The following is an 18,452-nucleotide window of genomic DNA, read 5'->3' as shown; positions in this document are numbered from 1 at the left end:
ATCCGTACACACAATCACCAATTCACTCACTCACCCAGCTAGTCACTCACCCGCCAACACGCAACCACCCACCCACACGCACCGACTCATCGACTCACCCACCCATCCACCCACGCACTGGCAAACCGACGAACCCAAACCCACCCACGCACCGACCCACCCACAAACCCACTCACTCGTCGACTCACCCAGTCACCGAGCAACCCAGGAACCCACCCAAATCCACTCACCCAACCACACAAACCCACCCACATACACACCGATCCACCCACCCACTCACCCACTAACTTACCGACCAACACCCCCCACCCCACTCTCCCGCCCAGTCACCCACGTACCCACGTACCCACCCGATCGCCCACCGACCCACCCAGCCGCACCTGCGCTTGCTGGGGATGACCCCGATCTCGTCCGAGTCACCGCCGGCTGTGACGCGCCGCGCCTGCCACCATTCGTCGTCCGAGGCATTGGTCACGTGCAGGATGTCCCCGTACTTGAAGCTCAGGCCCTGGCTGGGCAGCCCGCTGTCACGCGTCTTGTCATAGTCGAACAGCGCCCTGCGAGCACAGCCGCGCGCCGGATTAGACAAACAAGCACGCACGTGCTCAAACTCACCCGTACATACAACCACTGGTTCACTAATTTAAAGTTTATTGTTTTAAAAAAAAAACTGACATCTAAAGATCGGAGCGACTTCGGCCTTTGCAGCTAATGCCGAGCGTTTCAACGCGCGAGCATTGTCCGTCAGCCTTCCCGTAACGGGGCGGGAACAATAAATCTCAGAAAGAGGATGCCAATATGAACAAAACGCCAGTATAGAGTGGTGTTATTACGGAACACTTGCCTTGTCAAACACTGTGGCTAAATTGATCAGAAGCTTGACCAAAACGTAGAGAAAAGCAGCAGCACTAAAAGCGACCTGGCCACAAATGAAAGCTCAACGAAGTGGCATATCACGTGGAAATTTATGGCAGTCAAATACTCCTAAATGCACGTCGATTCTAAATGTGGAGTCGAAAAACCGGAGGACCCGGAGAAAATTCCACGCGACGACAGGGAGAGAGACACGCAAACTCCAAATATACAGCAGCAGGCATCAGAGTCGGAAACGAAACCAACGACCTCCTGTATACCAGGCGAGGTAGTTAACATCTCCTAGCCACCGTGATGATGATGAGAGAGAGAGACACGCAAACTCCAAATATACAGCAGCAGGCATCAGAGTCGGAAACGAACCGACGACCTCCTGTATACCAGGCGAGGTAGTTAACATCTCGCCACTGTGGTACCCCTTGCCAGGTTGGGGAGGGGGCAAAACATAAAATCGAACACAAACACTGAGATGTTGTACGAGAGACGAAGTTGGACATTGCTGTGCGCGCGTTGTCGTAAACGGGAGACCCGCAGTAAGTGTCCACACTTGACAACCGTACAGTGATGTCATTCAATCATTCACAGGTGTTGGCCACTAGCGGCGCAAACACAGCACCGTGCGGATGCCCGCTGGCAAGGCGTTTTATTTGTTCGGTGGCCAGCTGGCACGATGGATCAGGATGCCGGGCTGGCGCCGCCGAGATCCAGGCTTGCAACCGGGGTTTTGGCGGCACAACCGTGGCGATTAAACCGGGCCTCGAGCGCCATTCCCCCAGCGAGTCCCGTTCACCCAGCGACTCGCAGAATCCGAATCTTTATTCAGACCGGAGGAGGAGGAATCCGATGAGCGGCCACGAAGCTATTTTCTCACAGACGCCCCCCTCCCCCCTCCTTACGGGCCCCCCCCCCACCTCCCCCCGGTCCCGTGACTCGTGAGGACCGAGCGCGTTTTGCTGGTAGGGCAACGATAAAAAATAGACCACGAGCCTCCGCCACCACCGCCATCTCCGCACAACCACAACCACGAACGACGGGGAGCAGCCGTGCCGCCGGTTACGTTATCATCGCCCCCTCCGCGGCCGCACACGGCGCTCCCGACGAGAAGCCGCCGCCACCCCCCCCCCCCTCTCCTCCCGGAGCGGCGGAGTCTCCGCGGCTGTGCAGGCCAGCCTGCGTTCTGCGTTTACCCGCGACGTCAGCCCTGCGTTTACCCGCAGGGCTGGCGTGGTCGCCGTCGGGACGACGGTTTAAAGCGCTTTAACTTTTCCCGAGAGCACCGGGGGGGCGGGCGGGCGGGGCGGGGCGGGGCACGCCGTCGTTTTTCGGGAATTAACGTCACGCCGCTCAAATGTCGGCTCCTCGCGGTGACAGCGGAGGAGAAAATAAATAAAATATAATAAAGGAGCTTTCTCCTGAAATCAAAGCGTGGCCCTCCCCCACCTCATCCAATGGCGAACTGAAACCCCCACTTTGTCTTAACGGGATATTTTTTTTTATCCGTCTGAAAAGTGTCACGGTGGTGTCTTTTATTGGGAGCATTAGCGGCCGGCTTGGAGCGCCGGACTCTTGTGTATTAATCGGCCCACGCGTCGCCAACACGAAGGTTTATTTTATAAAAAAAACAGCACCGTCCGTGCGATTGCGGAACGACAACGCCTTGAAGAGAGTGGTGGCGGCTGGCGACAAATGCCCGTTGGAATTCGGGCCCGTGTATAGTACACCTACTTCGCTTACTCAAACACCGAACACATGTATACATAGATGGTTTTTTTTTTAATCACTGCACCCTACAGCAAAACCTTGGATTGCGAGTAACTTGGTCTGCGAGTGTTTTGCAAGACGAGCACATTTTTTAAAGTAAATATTAATTTGATAAACGAGCGAGGTCTTGCAATACGAGTAGTACGTATACGCTTTGTCTGCCGAGCGTCACGTGGTCACAACTGAGCCGATGGTTCTTCTCTCGCTCTCGCTGCAGGATTGTGGGTAATCGTCTCCCATGCTCGGTTTCAGTCGGCGTGCCTCACTCATATATAGTGAACATCCGTGCGACCGTATACTGTTTAATATAGCGTTGTGACCACGTGTGTGTGCGTAAAGCATTTTTTTTAAATTTTGTGTCCAAATGTAGTGACTGTTCTTTAGTAACTGGACTGCAACAATGGCCCCCATGAAGAAAAAGGTTGAATCCCTCACTTCAAATGAGATTAGGGAGGTGTGTAAAATGTGGGAAACAGTTCAAAATTTTGTAGAAAAGCACCATCCAAATAAGGCTGTAGCAGTGTGAGTGATGAATCTGTTTAACGACAATGCAATGTCAAATCCTCAAAAGGAGGCAAAAGCAAGTGTCATTGGATAGGTTCCTTGTTAAAGTCACACAAAAAGAAAAAGATTCCAGTGAGCCAACAGATGGCAGTGATTCCGTTAGTGACAGTGAAAGTCGTCCTACACAATAACCCTCCTCCTCCTCTCCACTCTCTCGTCTCCCTCACACCAGCCACGATTACATTTAATCAATAAATTTGAATACTTTATATTAAATTAAAATAATAAAAATATAAAAAGGTATTTTGCTTTAATCATTTTTACATGAATATTTTTGGGTTGTGTTTCCATTATTTCTCATGGGGAAATTCGCTTTGATTTCCGATTGCTTTGGACTACAAACACGTTTCCAGAACGAATTATGCTCGCAATCCAAGGTTTTACTGCATTTGTTAAATCCGTCTTCGCACCGAATCACCTTGCACATACCCAATGATCTCATCAGAACTCGCAAGCCAAGCAGGTTTTTTTCAGCCTGCATGGACAGTGCTTGGTTTGGGCAGGTGAACCAAAAGTGCGTACCAGGTGTTATAGGCTGCTGCGTGCGAGGCTGATCAGAAACTTTGTGAGTTTGGTCTTCACCATACAGGTGTGTGGAAACAAGTCATGCCACGATCAAAATACATCTCTGAGGACCTCAGAAAAAGAGTTGTTGATGCTCATCAGTCTGCAAAAGGATTACAAAACCATTTCTAAGGATGTGGGGGCCCCACCAATCCACTGTCAGACAGATAGTCTACAAATGGATAAAGTTCAAGACCACAGTCACTCTACACAGGAGCAGTCGTCCTACCAAAATATCTCCAAAACAAACCAGAAAATCATCAAGGAAGTCACAAAAAACCCCAAAGAGAATCATCCAAAGGTCTGCAGGCCACTCTCGCCTTGGCTAATGTGAGCGTTCATGATTCGACTGTCAGAAAAAGACGAAGCAAGAATGGTGTCCATGGAAGGATAAGCAAGGAGAAAACCACTGCTCTCCAAAAGGAAAATTTCTGCCCATCTGAAGGTCACCAAAGAGCACATCGATGATCCACAAGGCTTCTGAAACAATGTTCTCTGGACAGACGAGCCAAGGGCAGCGCTTTTCGGCCTCAATGAGAAATGTTACGTTTGGGGAAAACCAAACGCTGCTTTCGAACAGAAGAACCTCATCCCAGCCATCAAGCGTGGTGGTGAGAATGCAATGGTTTGGGGGCTGCTTTGCTGCCTCAGGACCTGGATGGCTCGCCATCACTGACACAACAATGAATTCTGTATTGTATCGGAGGATTCTAGAGTTGAATGTCAGGCCGTCCGTCCGTGAGCTGAAGCTGAACCGAAAGCAAGTCTCTCGCAGCAAGACAACGATCCGAAACCTACAAGCAGATCTACAAAAGAATGGCTGCAGAGGAAGAAATTATGCGTTTTAAAATGGCCTAGTCAAATCCCGTACCTAAACCTCATCGCAAATGTTTTGGTCGAACCTGAAGCGAGCTGTACATGGCAAGGCAAACCTTCAAATGTCACAGAGTTGAAGGAGTTGGCCAAAATAACTCAAATCCGAAGGTTGCAGGAAACGCTTAGTTGCAGTCATTGCTGCTCGAGAGGGTGTCACAAGTTACTGAATCTAAAGGTTCACATACTTTTAGACACGTCCTTATAGTGGATGTAGAATCATTTGAGAATAAACACATGTTGAAAGAGCATCATGTTTTCGTGTCATTTGTTTAATCAGCTTATCTTTCTCTATTATTACGACTTGGATTAAGATTCTGAATAACATTTTAGATTTGAAATATATCAAAACATGTGAAAATCCAAAAGAGTTGACGAACGTTTTTCTCGGCACCGTACCACATCTCCATCTGATTTCACCGCAACTCCAACTCAGCTCTGTACCTCCCCCCCCCCACCGCTTCTCTCATCTCGCTACACCTCTTGTCCCTCACGTCTTGCTACATCTCGCGCGCAAAATTATCTCATCTTTGCCCTGCACCTTTGCGAGGTCAGTTTAACAAGTAGGCTTTCGCGACCAATATCATCCATGATACAGGTGTTTTTTGGGTTAGATCGCGCAAACAGTCATTTAGACGATCTAAACCGTCATTTACGCGATCTAACCTAAAAAGCCTGTATGATGGATCTTTACAAGGTATTTTAGGCATTGAAAAAACAGACAACAACAACAACCGCCATTTGCCACTAAGTGGCGGTGACGTCACCACGACGCTTGTGCCAGGCTATCTGCACCTTGAGGCCACGTGAAGCGTAAAGGAGAGACAGACACACACACATCCCAAAATAATTTCTGCTTGGGAGCCCAAATACACCTTCACCACACCACATCATCACCGATCAACATCGCGAGTGACGGCACCGACACCGTCGCGCAAACGGCATGTGATGTTCTCCCGCGCTGACGGAGAGAAAACGGCAAGATGACATTTGTTGCGTCGGTTGTCGAAAAAGAGAAGGGGAAAAAAACTGAGGTTAAAATGTCCTTGCTTTCAAAGGACACAGCCGGATATCTTTTGAGCGCATTTCGCTGCCTCATTAATTAAACAGCTGGAACAGCCTAAGCGGTCACCGGTGCTCACCACCGATGCAGCTTCACCGTCGAAAGGGTTTCATCGATGTTGACGGTCACCCGGGAGGATATCATGGAGCTGTGTCATCATCATCATCAATAATAATGGAAAAAGAAAAAGACAAAGCGATATCCTGTCGCTCCAATGATATCATGCTTTCACAGCCACGCTGAGAAAGTGGTGGAAATTGCAGATTCCTCTTTAAGCTTTTCAGCAGTGAAGAGTTTGATATGCTTGGTTTATGCGGAAAAAAACCCAGTAGAATCAATCACTGCTAGTTGCCAATCCACTGCTGGATGGAACCCTCTCTGCACGCTGTGCCAGTCATGGGGGGGGGAGGGGTGGGGGGTATTTGACCATACTTCACCACTCTAGTCAGCGTGGGTTGATTGAAGGTGGGGTGGTGAGGATGGAGCTTGAACCGATTAAAAAAAAATGACTCTGCGCTCAGATTAATTGTATATTAGAAAAATAATTATTATTTTGTATTCCTTAAACAATCCACTGCTGGATGACGGCCTCCGCATGCATTTTCGGTCCAAGCGGTCCGAGTCATTGTTACATCAATCCGCTGAAATCAAGTGGCCATCCAAAAACAAATATGTAAGATATAAAAGAGAAGGGAACAATAAAACAAAAAACGAGTGGGGCACACGACGTCAAAATCATTTTACAGGAAAGACATTTTTGAATTCCCAATCTGCGTCTCCCTATGCGCAACACGCCAAGCAACACTCTGCATCGCGCTCCGCGTGACCCCCCTGACGGGATTGCGAATCGTTAAGATTGATTAAACAACCTAAAGCGACCGGCGTTTCGGCGGGGGCATGGACAGGGAGACAACCAGAGCCCCCCTCCGCGTCTCTCGAAGGCCAGAAACGGAGACCGGAATTGACGGGCCGCATTTCATCTGTGGATCCCAATGTACGTGCGTGCGTACGTACGCTGCACTTCTTTCACACCATACGTGGCCAACCGTGCTAATGGGAGGAAATAAACTGAACCCGCAGGGTAAACGGCCAGAACTAACAGGTAAAGGTACATTTTCCCACTCACCCACTTACCAACTCACCCACCCACTCACTCACCAACTCACCCAACCACTCACCCATAAGCTCACCCACTCACCCACCCACCCAACCCACACGCTCGGAACCAGGGTAAGCGACCAGAAACAAGGCGGAGGCTCAAGGCCAATTTGAAGGGGTGAGTTTCACAAATGTCGGGGCACGGGGTAAGAATATTGCGACAGCAAACAGTACGAAATCACGACAGGAGTGCAACGTACAAGAATGGTAAACAAATCACCCAGACATACAAATACAACTAAACCATCCCCCCATCCTAACAGACAAATCACACTGGGATATTAACCTAATTTTCAAAAGCAACCTGGCCACAAATGATAGCTCAACAATTTAGCCCCATCATTTGGACATTCATAGCAGAAATATAATCTAAGTAGTCAAAACACGTGATTACAAAATGTGGAGGGCAAAACTGGAGGACCCGGAGACAAAAATCCACGTGACCACGGGGAGAGAGAGAGACGCAAATTCCAAATATACAGCAGCAGGCATCAGGGTCGGGATCGAACTCACGATCTCCTGTATACCAGGCAAGGTAGTTTACATTTCCTAGCCACCGTGATGATGATGGGAGAGACACACAAACTCCAAATATACAGCAGGCATCAGGGTCGGGATCGAACCCACGACCTCCCGCATACCAGGCAAGGTAGTTAACATCTCCTAGCCACCGTGATGATGATGATGATGAGAGAGACACGCAAACTCCAAATATACAGCAGACGTCAGGGCCGGGATCGAACCCCCCCGACACCCCCTGTACACCAGGCGAGGAAGACAACATCTCACCACTGCCCCTGAAATAAATAAATAAATAAATAAGGCGGCGGATCCGAAGATTCTCGGGAGGAGGGGGGGGGCCTCGTCGCTGCGCGGTTTTTTTTAGTCGCTCGCAGACGGGAAAGAAGTCGCGCTCCCCCATCGACAATGGCGGGTGGTGGGGGGAGGCCTTTGTAAGGATATTTCTGCACTGGCGTCCGAGTCACCGTCGAGGGACAACGGTCGATCTCTTGACGGTGCAACGGGCGGAAAATGCTGCTGCGATGCGCGCATGCACACACAAAAGTGCCTTTATCGCGCAACGGAAAGAGTTGTGTGCGCGCGTGTTGGTCGGTGGGGAGCGGCGGCGTAGCAGGTTAGGGCGCTGCTGCGCTCACGAACCTGGCGACCTGCGCTCGATCCCCTTTCGATTCCCGCTCACGGCCAACACCTGTGACGATTACCTGAGCAGGTCCTGGGCATCACCCAGGTCGACTCGGCTTCAAATGAGTACCCGGCGTGGTGTGTAGTAAACATCGCCACTCGAGGGACAAAGGCGGCCGGGGCGTGGGGTGTTGTGGCCACCCACCCCCTTCGCGTGCCACAGTGCCGGCCTTCATAGGTGCTCGCTAACAGCACTTGCCCAAACAGTTTGTTAAGGCTGTACAGAGGATCTTTGTCTTTGTGTGTTTTTTTTTGGGGGGGGAGCGGTACTATAGCGGTTAGCGCACTGCGCGACACACTCGGCGACCCCAGTTCCCCGGCCTCCTCCCCTAGGTCGACTCAGCCTCAAATCAGTACCTGGTGCGGCGTGTAAACATCGCCTTGGGGAGACGAAGGCGACCGGGCGCCTTGTTGGCCACACACCCCTCGCGTGCCGTGCCGGCCTTCGTACGTGCCACTCGCTAACAGCCCTTGCCCCAACAGTCTGTTAAGGCTACACGGGACATCTTTGTCTTTTTGAGTTGGAGGTGGGGTTGGTTTTGTGCCGAGTGGCGGCGTGGCGGTTGGCGCGCTGCTGCCCTCGGAACCCGAACGGCGACCCGACATCGATTCCTGTTCACGGCCACCAACGCACACCGGTGGACAATTAAACTGAACCGGTTCCGGGCCCTCCCCTACGTCGACTCGGCGTCGACCGAGTAGTAGCTGGCGCGACGTGTAACCATCGCCGCTAGGGAGACAAAAGCGGCCGGGGCGTGGTGCTAGCCACCCACCCACAGACCCCCTTGCGTGCAGTGCCAGTCTTCACATGACTTAACAGCGTTTTCCTTCACAGTCTGTTAAGGCTATACAGGGGACTCTTGTCTGCGGCGGGGTTGGTGTGTACAATGATGCGCCTTCTAAGGTCCAGCAGTGCATTCCAAGAAGCCCGAACAATAAGAGCAGGCCCGGCAAGGCCGCCTGTTAACGGAGCCCTCTGTTTTGGCGGTAGGGTTCCGACTTCTGGGTGCGTTAAGCGGGAGAGCTTCTTGCAGCCGTGCGCTGCAGGTGTTGTTGACGGACGGATAGCGGTCTCTTTTTTTTTTATCGCTCTCCCGTTATCTACCAACGTTCGTGACGCGCGAAAGTTTACCCGCTGGTCACGCGCGTTCGTTTCCGCCATACGTGCTGCTGCTGCTGCTGCCAGTGGCCCCGACGTTTAATCAGTCAGCGAGCAGGTCGTGATGGATTCGTCGGCGAGCATGTGAAGGGGGGGGGGAGGTGGGGGGGCCGCACAGAAAACGAGCCACCCCGCTGTGGACGCTCCGTCGCAACACGACGGTGTAACTAATTGGAACGGCATTTCTGCCCGGCAAAAAACAAATAATAAATCAAAATAAATCAAATCTCTTATTATTATCAGTTCTGTTTATCCGTCAATATACATCTCCGTCAGTATACATCTCCGTGAATCCGTCAATATACATGTCCGTCCATCTGTCCGTCCGTTTATCTATATAGCTGAAGACACTTTTGATTATTTCGATGATCCATATATATACAAATCTTACATGTATAGATACCCTTCACACACACACACTGGATACATTGTCGACTGCTAACTGAAAACGCCTCGGGGGGGGAAAAAACAAATCCTCCTCCGCCAAAGACATTTTGGACGGGACATTTCTTGCACATTGGGAGAGACACCGACCATGAAATTAGAACACTTGTGTTTTTTTTTTCTTCACTTTACATTCCTACGAAAAGATTAATGTCAGGAATCTTAGCCAAGGGCAGTTCCTCTCCGAGTGAATAGAGAATACAGGCAATGTTCACTCTTTTTAAGTGTGTGTGCGTGTGTGTGGTAGTGTAGCGGATATCGGGCTGCGCTACAAACCCGGCGACAAGAGTTCGATTCAATGGCGGAGCCATCGACCGAGGGTCGAATTCGAACCGCGTTGTGTGATCGGCATCGCGCTCGCTGAAGGTGTCGATGCCTTCAGGGAAGTCGTGGACTCTGTATACGCAACTGCGCACAATTCTGCGAGTCACTTATAACCGCTTTGCCGTTGCTTATTGCCGGTTATGGACTCAGACTATTGTCCTATCATCTCATAGAGTCCCTGGCACGTAATAATATGCTACACAGTGGCAGTGGCGCTCGCAAAATGCCAATTTTATTACTAATAAACCCCAATGATCCGATTGAAATGAGGGATTTCGATCGGATCATTGGGGGGGGCACGTGCCACCCCACCCCACCCGACCCCCTCCCCCCCCCCCCCCCCCCCGGCTCTACCAGTGGTTCGATTCCCGCTCACGGTCAACACCGATGACGAATATCTGAAACGACGGTCCTGGGCCTTCACCCCCTAGGTTGACTCGGCCTCACATGGTTCAGATAACCGTCACCGGTGTTGGCCGTGAGCAGGAATCAAACTCGGGCCACCAAGTTCAAAGTGCAGGGTGCTTAACTGGTGCTCAACTGCTCTCATACATACACAAAGACAAATATCTCCCGTATAGCCTAAACAGACTTTTTGGGGCAAATGCTGCTAAGCGAGCGCCTACGAAGGCCGGCACGGTACACGAGGGGGTGATTGTTTAAAAACTGCACCAGGTACTCAACGGAGGCTGAGTCGACCTAGGGGAGGGCCCAGCACCGGTTCAGATAATATAATCGTCATCGGCGTTTGGCTGCGAGTGGGAATCGAACCTCGGTTCGCCGGGCTTCGTGGCACAGCGTGCTACCCGCTGCGCCACCGCTCCCCACACGCACGCACGCACACACACACACATCAATCGGGCATTTGAATGCGAGACCTTGCACAAAGCGAGATCCAAACGGGAAGCCGATTGGACATGAAAACTTTACGGAGAGGGAACAGCGCGGCGCACCTGCTAAACCACAAAGCGAAACAAACAACCGCAAGTGCAAATTAAGGCGCCCCCTTCAGCTTTTTTTGTTCCGCTTTCTCCGTCGGCGTCAAAGTTTCTTCTCGTGCGCCACAGAGCAGGTGGTGTAACTTGCGCCGATTAAAAGGAGCTCCTCCTCTCTCGCTAAGGGACACCGGCGAGTTGGAAAGTGCGCAGAGAAGCACCGTGACGGGGTAGGGAGGGTCACGGTCAGAACGGAAGTCGCATTTAACCCTTTCCCATTCTGATGGCGCACCAACTTCATCGACGCGCCAAGGCTCCCGTAAGGCCACGCAGGGGAGTGGCGTGTGGCACAAATTTGGCGCCGGCTATCGCAGAGTGGCGGCGGTCGTGCCGCTACGGTTCTCCGCGGCGGGTAACGACGCCTTTGTAAAAACAACGGCGCTATTGCTGCGACAACACCTCTCTAAATGAAATTATCCCCAAGCCGCTCGCGCGTTCCGAGATTCAGCGGTGAACGGGACACCCACCCACCAGACCCTGCAACATTTAGACGTCTCGTAACGGGAATGGGGCTCAATTGCAAGGATAATAATTAACTTGCAGGCTTTCAGCAAACAGCACTGCAAGCGAAAAAACAAATGATCTGACGATGCAGCTGCTGCTGCTGCTTGGTTGATATTGGTGCACAAGCACAATTAACTACAACAACCCGTCAATAACACGGTGGCCTGAATTAGGAAAAATATATAACAGACGATGTTTTCAGGCAATGGCCCTCTTCAAAGCTATGCATTATTTTGGGTTTTCTTATTTTAAGGCCACGGCGTTGTTATTGATGAATGTGTTGAGGTTTGTTGTTTTTTTTGTTTGTTTAAATTAATCAATTCTGCAAGTGGGGAGGGAAATTTCACCCTCACCAGAACTCAGCAGTAGGCCATGCCCAGCTGCACAGACTGATGGGATATTCACGAACACCCCACAGCGAAGTCGTGGTGGAAGCTACAGAAACACTGCACTAAACCGTATTTATTTTAACACATAGGCTTTGACCAATATCATCCATAGTATAGGTTTTTTTTTAGTTAGCAAAAATGCGTCATTAAACCCGCCACCACCCGACACAGCCAATTAGTAAAGGCTTGTCACGTAAACAGAACGTGCCAATTCGTTACTAGTACAGCACTATTAACCAATTGGCATGTTCTGTTTACGCGGCAGATTTAAAACACAATTATATTGACGCGATCTAACCACCAAAAAAACAACATTATTTTCATGTTACCCGGTTAAAAGCCCACTGGGCAACGTAGCCCTTATTTCAGAAGAGACTTGGTCGTGACAAATGACAGCTCAACGAAGTGGCGGCTCATCATCATCGCGTGGAAACAAACAGCAGCCAAATACTCCAAACGCGTGATGTTGATTCTAAATGTTGAGGGAAAAACCGGAGGACCCGGAGAAAAAGCCACGCAATCACGGGCAGAGAGACAGAGAGAGAGACATGCGAACACCAAATATACAGCAGCAGGCATCAGGGTCGGGATAGACCCAACGACCTCCTGCATACCAGACGAGGTAGTTAACATCTCGCCACCATGGCGGTAGTGAAGGTATAACAAAAACGCTGGTCACCACCCCGTCCTTGACCGAGTGGCTCTTGCCCGAGCACGATCTGTTAGGAGTCTTGGGATGGCTTTCAGATCAGGTACTGTATAGCGTTACACCTCCACCACACTGCTCAAGTGTGTCTCGGGGTCAAGGGCCGGCAACCCTTGAACCCTACTCTCAATTGCTACAAGAAACAAAGCCAAGCCTAACTTCAGCACACGCCTTGCAGGGACCGAGTTTTTGAGCTGCAGTGAACCAATGATTATGGCGATTAGATGTTACTCAAGTCTGATACGGCTGTTGTTCACAATTGCACCCAAGACACTTTTTTTTTCTAAACGAGCAGCGGCGAGAGACGCACAACGCATAAACGCCGGGGCCGACCGACATCAGAAACCGCGGCAAGACTTCTGCGCTGGCACGGCGCCCGGCCGCTAAATTCTGAATCGAAAAAAACTTCCGCGCATTCGCCCATAATTGCGGGGCCTCTCTCAGGGTCACGAGGTCAAGGAGAAGCGAAGTCTTCCGGGCGAGGGCCATTTCGCGTCGCCCAACCCTCAAACAGGGCACACACACACACACAGGAGTCTTGTTTGTCAGGATTCCTCGTCCCAGACTCGGCGACTGCATTGCCACAGCAATGACGATTGTTCTAGCAGGCCCACGCAGTTCCCCCCCGCCACCCCTCGCCTCTGTGTGTGCTAGTACCGGCGGCACTTTGGATGCAACACAGCCTCATTTACATGCCAATGGCAAAAAAAGGGAGCTTGTTGGCGAGGAATGATGGAAAGGATTGCTACAGGCTACGGGGACTGAAGTTTCCAAAAAAATCTGCACTTGGGAAAAATAAAATCTGGAGTGAATTTTACACGCAGTGCGTTATTTTTTTTTTTAATCGACGCTTCTCCAACGGAGGTTCAAAACGTGAATGCGTTGGCTATGTCCGTCAGTCTGTCACGTGAGGTCACGACGACGATCCAATAGAAATACAAATTGAGTATGAACCGGCCCGGTCCAAAACGTTGAACTTAGGCGATGACACCACATTATTTATGTTTATCCTCGTGAGCCTAAATTTTACATCCGCATATAATTTGCGTGAACAGTAAAGTAATCCATTCTCATATGAATGATGCAATTTATACAGAGGGATACGTCGAATTGAAACGATGAATCCACGCACCATTACATCCGTAATTACTATCCTTTGGACTTTTAGTCTTCTCTTTCCCTTCGATCGCTGACTTCTGGGGGTGTCTTTCAAATGCCGGTCTCGGTACCCTGGCTCCCTCCTCCACCCATCCTGCACACCACGTGTCCCACCCATCACAACCACCTCCTCTCCCTGATCACATCCGAAGGAAATTCCTGCCACGCTATGCTCCCAACCTCCAAGTTGCTTACCCTCTCCTCCCTCCACCCACCCTGCACACCACGTGTCCCGCCCATCACAACCTCCTGATCGCATCTCAGAAATAGAAGGGAGACTCGTTTTATCTACCGCCAGAAGACAGACATTTTAATCTTTAAGGCACCCTATGGGAAGGATTTTTTTTTTCCCATTCTTTCTCTGGAAACGTCGGCAAGCGGCAACTGCAGTGTGCAACAGGAGGGATTACAGAGCACTCAAACCGGCATCCCTACAAGTCACACGGTGCATTTTTTCAACTCGAGGGTCATACGCGTGGCAGGGGATTCTTAAAAGCCACATGTGTAGCCATTGAGGGCCCATCCCCGGCTAAGTGGCACCACGAAAATAATAATAAAATACACGTTAGTGTTGTTGTTGTTTTTACAGCAAAGAGACAAATGTTGTCGCGGCCCAATGCATCTGTTTGTTCGTCTTTCGCAGCAGACGGGGGTGGCGTGGGCTAGGTTTGAGTGAAAAAAACACGGAAAAATTTGTGAATGAAAGCCGCTGTGTGTGCATACGTGAACACGACCGGTGTCGCCGCGAACCTAGCCACACTAGTTCGATTCCCGCTCACGACCAATGACAGTGGCCGATATTCTGAACTGGTCCTGGGCCTTCTCTCGGCCGACTCTCTTGGTACGGTGTGTAAACATCGCCAGTGCGGGAGGCAAAGGCGGGCGGGACACGGTGCTGGCCGCTCGTGCCCTCGTGTGTGTGCCATGGCCAGTCTTCAGAGGTGCTCGCGAGCAAGCACTTGCCCGAAAAAAAAACTCTGAAGGCTATACGGGGGATCTTTGTCCTTGTGTGCGCGTGCGATGCTACGATAATGGCCACTGAGTGCGAACAAAGCAAGGAGGCATCGACGGCGAGCCGAGCATTTCACTCATTACGGAATATAAATATCTATCGAGCAGGGTGAGGCGAGGTCAGACCTAGCGTTTCGTTTCGTCCATGCTGTTTAGCGCGCCGCAGTGGCGGATGTTAACTACTTCGCCTGGTGTACAGGGGATGGTGGGTTAAGAATCAGAATATGTATTTACACTGGAGGAATCCAATTAACTGCAAATAACTTAAATTTTGATTTAAAGCTTTCGTGACTGCAGTAATTCATATTCTTAGCTCTTTCGGTAAAGTCACGTTGAAGGGAAACAACAAAATAATAAAATATATAAAACAATAAAAATTATCACGACGTTTCACCCCATAACACAAACGGTCGTCATAATTTATGCAAACCGACACACCTGATGACGACCGTTTGTGTTATGGTCGAAACGTCGTGAGAATTTTTATTGTTTTATATATTTTATTATTTTGTTGTTTCCCTTCAACGTGACTTTACCGAAAGAGCTAAGAATACAAATAACTTTTTCACAAACGTTCAATCCTAACCCTGACGTCTGCATATCTGGAGGCTGCACGTTTCTCTCTCCGTGGTCGTGTGGAATTTTCTCCGGGTCCTCCGGTTTTTTCCACCCACATTTAGAATAATGCATTTGGCTGCTATAAATGTCCACTTTTATGACAAGCCACTTCGTTGAGCTATCATTTGTGATAGCCAGGTTGTTTAAGAAAAAGCTATATCTCGATTTAAAGCTTTCGTGACTGCAATGATTCATCTTCTTTGGTTCTTTCGGTACAAGCTCTATTTCTGCAGCAGGCGCTTTGTTCCTCTCACACAGCTTAAAGGCCGTATCTGAACGTGGCTCTTTCACTCCAGCGCTGTCCTACCAGACAGTCTCGCACCCCTTCACCTGATGAAGGCCGCTTGTGTTGTGGCCGAAACGTCGTGAGAATATTATTGTGTTATTTTATTTTATCAATTTATTATTTTATTATCATTGTACGTGACTTTACCGAAAGAACCAAAGAAGAAAAAAGCTATATCGCTCAGTGAGGCCTTACCTGGGAGAATGAAAAAGTTCAAGTTTTAGTTTCAACACACCAACTCCCAGTGCCGGTCACAACGCTTCCCCCTTGCTGCTTCTTGCCTCCCAACGAACCATTCCACTCTCCTCCAATTCCCTCTTTCCCCTCCCTCCATTTCTCTCCCCTCCCGCTATTCCTCTCTCCCTCCATCCCACTCTCCCGCCATCCCTCCATCCCTCCGCCCCTCCCCCGCCATCCCTCCCTCCCTCCCCTCCCTCCATCCCTCCCGCCTACCCTCCCTCCCTTGTTACAACAAACCTTGCTCAATTCAAACGTTCGCGTTGCACTCTTAATATATTATTACGACTTCGACAAGCGCCCAGTTTTGTTGCTTGCCGCCGCTCGGCGGGCTGGGCGCCCCTTCCCGCTCGGCGAGCACTTTTATCAAATAAAAAATTGTTCGGACGATGAAACGCGCAAAGCTGCTCAGCTTCTGTTGCACGTGGTAATTCACAAAGTTTCATTATTATTCGATCCCCCCCCCCCCCCCCCCCGAGTAAAGCCTGTGAGCTATGCGGCTGGCTCTTTTTCAAGGCAGACAACCAATATAACACCCACAAGAGGTTTTTGAGTTAGATCGCGTCAATACAAATGTGTCGATAAACCCGCCACCACCCGACACGGCCAATTAGTAAAGTATGTCACGTAAACAAAACGTGCCAATTTGTTACTAGTTCAGCACCAACTGCTTGTGTGTTGGCGAGTAAACAAACAACGTTCTACAGAATTGCGCGATCCAACCCAGAAACCTCTAGCTGGTCGCGAAAGCCTACGTGTTAAACTGAGGTTCCCCCCATCCGAAGAAATGACCGCGGCGCTGCGAACGCCGTGACGCTATTTACCCGCGGCAGGCCACGCGAGAAGCTGAGAAGAGAAACTGTTGCCCGAAAAAAGGGATTGCCAGCCCCACGCGCGGCCGCTTTTCCCTCCCGAGCGGCGAGGTTTTACACACACCGCACCGGGCGCTCTTTTGAGGTTTAGTCGACCCAGGGGAGGCCCCGGACCGGTTTAGATTATCGTCATTGGTGTTTTCCATGGGCGGAAATCGAACTCGGGTTACTGGGTTCATAGTGCAGCGCACTAGCTATGACACACACTACCACTCCCCGTGTGCTGAACTGTGTCTTTGACTTGTCTACAAAGATAAAGATCCTCGGTTGTAGCTTTTAACAGACTGCTGGGGCAAGTGCTATTAGCGAGCACCTATGAAGGCTGGCATGGCACACGAGGGAGTGGTGTGACCAGTGCCATGCCCGACCGCTTTTGCATCCCAAATACTAATATTTACACAATAGTATTGGGTTGAGTCTACATAAGAAAAGCCCAGGACCAGTTCAAATAATCATCCCTGGTGTTGGTGGCCACGAGTGGGATTTGAACCCAAGTCGCCAGGTTGCAGGGCAGCGTGTTAACGGCCACACAAAGACAAAGATCCCCCGTGTGGCCTTAACAGACCGTTGGGGCAAGTTGCTGTGAAGACCGACCACGGCACACGATGGGGGTGGGGTGGCCAGCACCAATGACACACGCCCGCACACACTCATCCACTTGAAAGTCACGCACGACTTGCGCGATTTTCTCGTGAATGGGGGCGGTTCCACTTTTTTGCAGTTGCACGCACGGCAAATGCAACCGCGGTGTTAACCGGGGCGGCAGCTGGCCACCGAGCTGCGAAACCTTCGCACCAAACAAGCCACTCCGGGTCTCCGCAAAGCACCAGACTCCAACGGCGGAGCGTGACGGTTGTTTGGCAAAGCGCCTTGCGAGTTCTGTCCTGGCCTCGTTTTTTGCGAGCACTGGTAAAAACAATAGCAGCCCCCTGTGACCCAAGCTCAATCGGCGCTCTCGTTTTATTGCGCCCAGGTGTGTTGCAACCCGCGGCTCTCTTGACGGCGAAGCAAACGAGAGTGAATTACGACAGTGAACTTTGGAGTCGAGCGAGGGAGGAAAAACGGGGCAAGTTTTACAAAGTGAACCGTGTCGAGGTTGACTCATCGAACGCGGGAGGAGGGGGGGGAGGTTTCCCATTCGTAGATAGAGTCATCATCGGGTTAGCTCTCCGAGAGTTAGCGCACGTACTCACTCGGCGTACAAAGAGCCGAGGTTGGTGTTGAGATCAATTGGCGCGGGAGAGAGCCACGCCGAAGCAGAGCCGCGTGTGTCACGGCATGACGAGCCGTTTTCATGACTTGGCGACGCTGACTGGCAACAATTTAAATCAGAATCTGAAGATGTATTTAAACTCTAGGAATCCGATGAGCTATGAAGCTCTTTTTCACAGACGTCCAGTAGGGGCGGATAAGAACGTTAGAAAAACAAACGGGAGTGCAAAGTGCATGAAAAGCAAACAAATCACTCAAACACATACAAATAAAACTAAACCATCCCCGTCTTACCAGGCTAAGCCCCACTGAGGTTTTAACTGATTTGTCAGAAGCGACCTGGCCAACAAAGTGGCCCATCATTTGAACATTTATAGCAGCAAAACAAAAATTCCAAATAGTCTAAACGTCGACCGGAGATTACACGAGACCTCTCGGATTACAGACGAGTCGGGGACATTTTTTTAGTCTCAGTATT

At 50.5% G+C, this 18,452-nt stretch overlaps 1 protein-coding gene across 9 annotated transcripts in view; it reads right to left on the bottom strand.

Annotated features, from left to right (window-relative positions):
- Positions 1–18,452, bottom strand: part of LOC116956329 (disks large homolog 2-like) — a 539,014-nt gene that overhangs the window by 54,653 nt on the left and 465,909 nt on the right. For all 9 annotated transcript variants that reach the window (XM_076054104.1, XM_032977873.2, XM_076054103.1 and 6 more), the window contains one exon: positions 381–557. In XM_076054104.1, the coding sequence (XP_075910219.1) occupies positions 381–557 (177 nt within the window). The remainder of the gene's footprint in view (positions 1–380; positions 558–18,452) is intronic.

Source organism: Petromyzon marinus, chromosome 64 (assembly GCF_048934315.1).
Source record: "Petromyzon marinus isolate PM22_M1 ecotype Great Lakes invasive population chromosome 64, UKy_Petmar_22M1.pri1.0, whole genome shotgun sequence".
NCBI lineage: Eukaryota > Metazoa > Chordata > Hyperoartia > Petromyzontiformes > Petromyzontidae > Petromyzon > Petromyzon marinus.
This window is presented reverse-complemented; position numbering and strand designations above follow the sequence as displayed.